Below are 8,657 nucleotides of genomic sequence, written 5' to 3'. Positions count from 1 at the left end.
TTATTTGTATAGCCCAAAGTCACAAAGTACATTTGCCTCAAGGGGCTTTACAATCTGTACAGGGAGTGACACCCTCTGTCCTTAGACCCTCGGTTCGAGTGAGGAAAAACTTGCCCACAAAAACCCTTTTAACAGGGAAAAAATGTGGAAGAAACCTCAGGAAGAGCCACAGAGGAGGGATCCATCTCCCAGGACGGACAGACGTGTACAGGACAAATTAACACAAACATATTGTACAATTACAATAACTGACAAAATGACAATGAATCACAATGAATGATAAAAATTATTACAGTAACAGATATGGTAGTAATAATGCAGTAAAATATATGTAGTAGACGTCGTGCAGGATCACAGCCAGCCACGATCCATGAGAACCTGCGGACGACAGAGCACAAGAAACTCCAGGGAAGTTTGGTTAGTAACATGCATTAATGAGATATTTTTATTTTTTGGATGCGGATAAGTTCGGCGGGCCATATTGAAAAGCCTAACGGGCCGTATATGGCCCGCGGGCCGTAGTTTGCCCATGTCTGGACTAGACTGTCACTCTTGCTCTCTATCCAATATTATAAGGAGTACAGTCTAACCTGCTCTGTATGATAATAAAATTAAATGAATTGAATTGAATGAATTCTAAATGTCTAGTTGACCAGTCAGATTGCTTGATCAGAACTACTTGTTGTATAACTGTAGTTATCAATACTGTATATTTATTGCTGCATTACCCTCTCTTTTAAAAGTATTCATAAGATCTCAGAGGCCATGCCCAAGAACACAAAGAGAGATAGACAGACAGTCAGACAGACAGACAGACAGACAAAACACAGAAGGGATGGTGAAAACAACAGGAAACACATGGCATAGAGGAGGCAAAAAGTCACATTAATAACAAACAAATTCCTGTAGTCCGGGGTAGCTTGTCTGCTTGAAATTATTACCACGAGAAAATCACATTCATTCATCATACATACATCATTTATGTAATAGTACTAATAAACACAATGTGCTTCCACTACACAGAAGCCAGGTTTAGGCATTCAATATCAATATATTTTCTGTGCTCTGACGTCCAGCAGGTTCTCGTGGATCGTGGCTGCTGCCCAGCAGGTTCTCGTGGATCGTGGCTGCTGCTGGGATCCTGCACGACGCCCACTACATATATTATTACTGTCATTATTACTACCATATCAGTTACTGTAATCATTTTTGTCATTCATTGTGATTCATTGTCATTTTGTCAGTCATTGTAATTGTACAATATGTTTGTGTTAATTTGTCCTGTACACGTGACATCCATTGCATGTCTGTCCGTCCTGGGAGAGGGATCCCTCCTCTGTGGCTCTTCCTGAGGTTTCTTCCACATTTTTTCCCTGTTAAAAGGGTTTTTGTGGGCAAGTTTTTCCTCACTCGAACCGAGGGTCTAAGGACAGAGGGTGTCACTCCCTGTACAGATTGTAAAGCCCTCTGAGGCAAATGTACTTTGTGACTTTGGGCTATACAAATAAAATTGATTTGATTTGATTTGATTTAATAAAACCAATTTGTTTGCCCAAACCCTACAGCGAAAATGAATGCAGTCATTTTGAGTTTATTAGTACGATTACATAAATCTTATTACTTGCTTCACATTAAGTTTGTTAGTTATTATATAGTTTGTTATTATATTAAAACTATGTAATTCAAATGGATGGAAATTCTCTATATAACTGAAATGCATAAGTGGCCTAAATATTGTTTTGAGTCCAGGAAAGGTTTATTTTTATTTATTAGATAGGATCATGATGATGAACCATAATAAAGAGACTGGAGTGGATGCTCACAGGGTGTTTTCCATAAAGCTATTTAAATGTCTCTGGGTGATTATCTGATCGAAAACTTGTACAATAGAATGAGGACTAAGTCTCTTAAATATAGTCTTTCTTGCATTCATCCATGCTAGCCAACGAATAATGTGATAAAGCCACTGGAATAAGGTTTATTGATTAAGTTTATGAAATGATCAATTATAGATTTTGAACAGCAAAATAATAGAGCTGTAAAGAGCTGGTCACTTAGAAATCATACATTATAAGGAAATGATTCCTGAGAGATGCAGGCTGCATGTGAAAACTAAAAGTTAGATATATCTATACAGTACAAGGCCAATGACTGTCTCAACCAAGGGTATAGGAGTAATGGAGGATCCCGCCTTTTTCCAGGAAACAGTCATGCTCATGGGTTCCTAGCTTGATCTGACGCTGGCAGACTCCCAGTAGGTCATCAAAGACAACATCACTGTCATGAACCTCAAGCCTCAATATGTCATTCTCCTCAGCCTTAAAGTAGGTGAACTTCTCTTCCCACCAGGGGTTTGGGTTATTGTTACGAACAGATGTTTCACCCAAAGTTGCTGAGCCACAGAACACCTTGACATAGCCATCTGTAGTTCCAAGGAGGCTGGAGGGAAGATCACTGGCTCTCAAGTTAAACAACTTCAACTGGGCTTCAGCCACACTCTGACTGCACAGGACCAACACGAGGAGTGAAAGACTGAAGGCCATGGTGTCAGGCTGTGGATGAGAAACAACAGATCTTTGCACTTTTTTTTTTGCTTTGTTTTCCTCCAGAATGCCAGAATTCCTGGAAATCATTGTGAGGCATTTACTTACTTACTAAGATGGAAATCATTATTATAAGAATTTTTTTTTCTTTTTTTTTTATTCAATACGCGTTTATTACAAAACAAGGTGATCTATTCAGTAGTTGGATGCCTCTTACAGATATGCCAATGCAATGTACTGTATATGCCAATGTCAATTCAATGCAGGTCACAATATGCAAAAAGAAAATACCATACACATACAGTATAATATCTCATTTAAACACATGTATGGAACGCAATTAAGTTATAAGTTATAAAACACATTACAAGGAAGATTGTGTAACATGGCAATATGTAGTCAAACCTTGCTGGGTGAGGTTGACTCAGAAATCATATAATATCATGTCATATGATTACAGCATGTGTTTTGAAACTGGATTTTCTAAAACTCTAAAATTAGTTAGAAAGGAGACGTCCTTGTTAGTCACAGTGGACAGATGGATAAAACCTTCAAATGCATATATTTACATTCACAAACAAAAGTAGCATTTGATTTTAATGACAGAATTGGTCTCAGATGAAGGGCACAGAAGGATACAATTTTTTTAAAATAGAACATAAAACAGAAATTAACAGAACAGAGAAAGAAATCTAAAAAGAAACCTATAGAAACAGAAACAATGGCAAATTATGGTTAAAAATAGGGGTTAAATGTAGCTACATAAAATAATAATGTAAAAATTATTTAGAAGAAATTAAAAAAGCAAACTCTGTAGTAAACAAAATGACAGCAACAGATTTAGTCTTACCTGGAGTCTTGATGCCTTGTTTCTCACCATAGTGCCTGCTGTTCCACATGTTTTTAGGCTCAAGGCTCACAGACTCATATCAGCTTCATCTCACCCTCCTACAATACACTGACAACACAACCTGCTGCACTCTCAGCATTATGTAATATAACAGAACCTGGGGCGACGGAGCCTTCTCTGCAGCTGCCCCCTCCCTCTGGAACTCTCTCCCCAAACACATCCGTGACTGTACTGACTTTCCCACCTTCAAATCTCTAACAAAAACACACCTTTTCAAAATGTAATGTTTAGCTCAGTATAATGTTTTTAGTGTACTATTTCATATTGTTTTTGCTGATTTCATGTTTTTTTATTATGTAAAGTGTCTTTGAGTGTCTAGAAAAGCCTTTTAAATAAAATGTTTTATTATTATTAGAACTAGACATTTTGGCTCTGGGTTAGATCAGCTTGTTTGGCCCAATGGCTACCTTACTGCATATCTGACAAGAATACTATAGCACTACAATCATCAAATCAGATCTAGTTTATTTACAATTGAAACAGCCTTGTACAAATTGTCCAAAGATCACAGGTTGTATAGGTTCTGATCCTTTATTTCAGCATGAGTAGTAATATCACAAGGACAGAAGACTGAGAAATTTCCTGAAGATTATATATATTTTGCCTTAGAGTATTGTACGTTAAAAGCCCATTTAGTGGTTATTAAAACTACAAGTTTTCAGTGTTGAGGCAGGTTTTTTTGTGTTTTATATTTCTGTCTAAATTGCAGTGTGTATGCCCTAGTTATCTTACAAACCTGCTGGGTGGCTTACCTACCCCATGAAACCTTTGCAAAAAATGTGTTTCTGCAAAAACCTTTATCACATTAGATGTGTTCACTTGTCAACTCAGGTGTAACTATTAATAGTGTGGCTACATTTCTAAATAAATAAACCTGACCTAAATAAAATTGAGCTGGCACTAATGTTATTTGTTTCCCTTTTGCTTTACCTCTTTTGGCACAAATGTTTGCCATCTGTTGTTCTGATTGTCACATTCTTCCTTTTATATTGGTACGGTTACCTCTATATGAAACCCTGTATTATACAATCCAATCAATGGGATGTTTTACCTGTTGATGTCATGGATTTCTTGTTTTTTGTAAACATAAAAAAGTCTGAGAGATTTGTCAGTGATATTTGCATCTAACAGTTTCATTGTTGAAGGAATTGGAAATATGTATAAGAAGGCAAAACATTTAATTTTGCTGTTCCATTAACCCATAGATGTGCTTATAATGTTTATTGGTTTGACAGAATTTATATTTAAAAAGGAATTGATTGATCTCTGTGTTGGCCTGAGAAGGTACAAAACTCCTGTCAAGTAGAATAGACAAACTGATTATTTCTGTGTTTCACTCCCACTTCATTATCCAAATGGCTAAGCAAACAATACAGTGTGGGTTTGGTATTGCAGCACAGTTTATTTATTTTTGACAACCTTGGAAACAGGGTAAAAGAGACAATGATATAGTCACTGGAATAAGGTTTAGTGATCAAGTTTATGTATTTGAGTGACTATTTTTCTGGTCTAATCCTAAATAATGAAACATAGATTTGGGACAAAAAACCTAACTACTCACAGTTAGTGTCTTAGAAATCATATATCTGGGAGATGTGAAGATTGCATGTAAACACTATACATGAATTGTCTCAGCCAAGGGTGTAGGCATAATGGAGGGTGCCACCTTCATTCAAGATGCAGTCGTGCTCATAGGTTCCCAGCTTGATCTGACGCTCACAGACTCCCAGCAAATCATCGAAGACGAGATCACTGTCATGAACCTCAAGCCTCAGTACATTGTTTTCCTGGGCTTTGAAGTAGGCAAAAACCTCCTCCCACCAGGGGTTGACTTCATTGTGACGGATGGATGTCTTCCCCAGACTAATTGAGTCACAGAACACCTTGACATAGCCATCTGTGATTCCCAGCAAATCAGAGGGTAGACCAGTTGCCCGCAGGTTAAACAACTGCAGCTGGGACTGAGCCACAGTCAGACTGCATAGGACTAGCAAGAGGGGAAGCCTGAAGGCCATGACTTGATAGGACACTGAAGAGGGGGAACAACAACAACTTAGTGTGATCTTCATTCTTTTCCTAACAGTTTGTGACATTTTATATTACTATATTTGTAAAGTATTTGCATTGCAAGAAAACTGCTATACTAGAAAAACTATTTTTCTGTTGCACTAGTATTCTATTCGTTTGAAACTCCTGCAAGTTCAATTTCTGAGGCTTCAGGTTTTATTTCTGTTGGACTGCTATACCATAAACTAATCATGAAATAATATTTATACTATTTATACCCTGAAACTCTACAATGAAACCCAGTTTTGAGAAGTTGTTTTAGGCCATAATTTGCTAAAACAAATCACATAAAACAGAATTGTTGACATAGTGTGCTATTACTAAAATGTAGTTTCAATTGGACAATGGAAATAAGTGGCACTGCACTATTTATAGACACTACAAACAAGAAGGCAACTGTGAAATGGCCATGTGGCACCAGCTGCTTTTGCCTAAAACATAAGTCTTCTCTTAAAGATTATACAAACCTATGTGCTTGTTGTGTTTGCACACAAAACTTAGGGTTAGATATTGAAGGGACATTGCATCATACTCACTGAAAGCAAGTGTGAAACTGTAGCTTAATAACAGCTGGATTTGCTTAGACCATTTCCCTTTTTTAAAGTTCTACTTACATTAATAATATGTTAGTCCTTTGAGGCTTGTATACTCAGGGTGCCTGGCCTTCAACATTTGATTTCATCACTGATCCAAAATTAAAAAGAGAATTTCTTTGTGTGCAGTTTAATTTAACAATAGTTTCACAAATTTGCAGAGTGCAAAATGATTAACAAATAGTATATTTTCCACAGCTGTCAAAATATAATATTTGACAGCTATAATATATATTTACAATATTTTCTGAAATCATTTTTTATTTGATCTTTGGATGATTCATTAGATTGACTCCAGGTTCAGGTTATGAAGGACTAAAGGTGACATGTAGGCTTACTAATTTACTAAATTAGATTAACAAGTAGACTAACAACCCAAGACCAGATGTAAATTAGCTCTGATGCAGTTACTTTTGAGTGTGCACTGTGCCTGCCTAAACTACAACGGAGTATTAGGGCCACATAAAAAAAAAAAAAAAAAAAGGAATTAATTACGAGATTAAAGTCGTTATCAAATATGGCGAGAATTAATTACGAGATTAAAGTCGTTATCAAATATGGCGAGAATGAATTACGAGATTAAAGTCGTTATTAAATATGGCGAGAATTAATTATGAGATTAAAGTCGTTATTAAATATGGCGAGTAATTAATTCTCGCCATATTTAACAATGACTTTAATGTCGTAATTAGGCTAATTCTCACCATACTTAATAACAACTTTAATCTTGTAATTAATTCTCGCTGCCATATTTGATAACGACTTTAATCTCGTAATTAATTCTCGCCTCCATATTCGATAACGACTTTAATCTCGTAATTAATTCCAAAACATTTTTTAAATTTAAATGTGGCCCTAATACTCCGTCGTCAGTACTAAATGAAACAATGAAATAAATTAATTTAAAAAATAATAAATAAAATAACAGTGGCTTATTTGTACATCCAGCAGTTCTGGAGCAACATTACTAATAATTTAGAGGAATTTAATTTTGGCCAGTACTGTGAAGGCTACTTGACAGTCATTCATAACTTATAAAATTGAACAGAACTAAAAACTAATGTGTGTTTGAAAGTCTTACCTGTTGTCTTGATATCTTTCTTCTCACCTATCCATCTGCTGTTGCATGTTTTTATAGGCCATCAGCACTCATATCTTGACCTCCCCCAAAAAATAAAACAATCTGCTACACTCTCAGCATTATGCAACATAACAGAAATAGAGTGAGTTCCTGGAAGACGAACTTGCACCCAAAGTTTTTCAATGTGATCAAAATAAAATCAGGTTTTATGCTAAGCCTTTTTGAATGTAAGAATAATAATTTGGCATGACCATGGCAAGGTTTGGCACTATGCTAAGGCTATGGCATACAGGCTGTAAGTAATAAAACAACTTGTTCACAATTATGAGCCCACAGATGGTTTAGTCTTGTTGCTGATATTAGCAATTAAGCTAAAATGAGATTAGCCAAAAAGCAAACATGAACAAGCAAGCTGTCTGTTACGCTCCTCCAGGCTTTGAGGTCGCTTTTTGACTTTTTTCTCTTTTGTTCGTTTTTTGTTTTCTGTGACTCTGTGGAGTCCCACCCTCTCTGACGAGGTTGTTTTTGGAGAGTTTTTTTTCTTCGTGTTGTTTTTTAAATGGCGCTTCCACCTGGACATGCTGCCTTTGTTTACTCCGGGGAACAGCTGATCGCACTAATGCCGGCCGGCATAGCAGCAAGACCAGCCGATATACCAGCTAAACTCTGGAGGAAAACACACTGAGGATGCAGAGGAGGGAAGCAACGCGTGAGAACAGAGGAGGCTCGAGACTGGACGGACTTACAGAGAGGAGAGGATTTAAGCCGTGTCCCCCCTCTGTTGTTATGGGAAATTTGTTTTCTCATAGCAACAAAATGGACGAGCTAACAGCGCTAACGCAGAGCCACACAGAGTACCGGGAATGCAGTCTGATGTGCTTCATGGAGAAATGGCTGTACAGGGACATCACTGTCCGGGCTGACCGGGATTGTACCGAGAGCGTGGGCGGAAAGGCTTGCCGTTCCAGTTAACAGCAGATGGTGTAATCCCGGTCACATCACAACTAAAGAACAGTTCTGTAACCCGGATGTTAAACTGCTTGCCGATGGTCTACTACGTCCATACTATCTGCTGAGAGAGATCCCGGGAGCCCCGAAAACAATAAAGTCCATCTGGTCCACTTCTTGTCGCCCCCCACGCAAAACCGGCCGGGTTGTTGACCACAGTGTGCTAGCCTGCCTAGCCCGGTCGGCTAACACACCTGTCAGATGTGACAACACCACTGTCAACTTCGGTCTGCTCAACATCCGGTCACTCACGAGCATCCAGGATCTCCTCACCGACCGTAAGATAGACTTTCTCTGCTTAACCGAGACCTGGCAACAGCCCAATGACTTTTCACAACTTAACGAATCCACTCCTCCGGGGTTTGTTTACATCTGTCAACCTCGTAACACCGGCCGGGGAGGAGGTCTTGCGATAATTCACTGTGAGAAGTGGAAAGTCTCGCTGGTGTCTGTTC

The 8,657-nt window shown here is 37.9% G+C and overlaps 2 protein-coding genes across 2 annotated transcripts; both read right to left on the bottom strand.

Annotated features, from left to right (window-relative positions):
* Window positions 1–1,950: 1,950 nt before the first annotated feature.
* LOC113745170 (perforin-1-like) lies at window positions 1,951–3,495 on the bottom strand. Its single transcript, XM_027276659.1, has 2 exons — window positions 3,394–3,495; window positions 1,951–2,552 (listed from the first exon to the last, which is right to left on the bottom strand). The coding sequence occupies exons 1-2, from the start codon at window positions 3,421–3,423 to the stop codon at window positions 2,157–2,159; spliced, it is 426 nt and encodes a 141-aa protein (XP_027132460.1). The 5' UTR covers window positions 3,424–3,495; the 3' UTR covers window positions 1,951–2,156.
* Window positions 3,496–4,835: 1,340 nt separating this feature from the next.
* On the bottom strand, window positions 4,836–7,311 carry LOC104939718 (perforin-1). The gene is made up of 2 exons (XM_010756270.3): window positions 7,195–7,311; window positions 4,836–5,482 (listed from the first exon to the last, which is right to left on the bottom strand). The coding sequence occupies exon 2, from the start codon at window positions 5,466–5,468 to the stop codon at window positions 5,085–5,087; it is 384 nt and encodes a 127-aa protein (XP_010754572.1). The 5' UTR covers window positions 5,469–5,482; window positions 7,195–7,311; the 3' UTR covers window positions 4,836–5,084.
* Window positions 7,312–8,657: the final 1,346 nt, after the last annotated feature.

Source organism: Larimichthys crocea, unplaced genomic scaffold (assembly GCF_000972845.2).
Source record: "Larimichthys crocea isolate SSNF unplaced genomic scaffold, L_crocea_2.0 scaffold50850, whole genome shotgun sequence".
In the NCBI taxonomy this organism is placed as follows: domain Eukaryota; kingdom Metazoa; phylum Chordata; class Actinopteri; family Sciaenidae; genus Larimichthys; species Larimichthys crocea.
The sequence above is the reverse complement of the archived record's forward strand: the minus strand, read 5'-3'. Positions and strand labels throughout refer to the sequence as shown.

Excerpts from the sequence above, each read along its gene's own strand:
- LOC104939718 (XM_010756270.3), bottom strand. The coding sequence starts at position 5,468 with ATGGCCTTCAGGCTTCCCCTCTTGCTAGTCCTATGCAGTCTGACTGTG.
- LOC113745170 (XM_027276659.1), bottom strand. The coding sequence starts at position 3,423 with ATGGTGAGAAACAAGGCATCAAGACTCCAG. Across the intron at positions 2,553-3,393 it reads ACAAGGCATCAAGACTCCAG|CCTGACACCATGGCCTTCAG; the intron begins GTAAGACTAAAT and ends TCTCATCCACAG.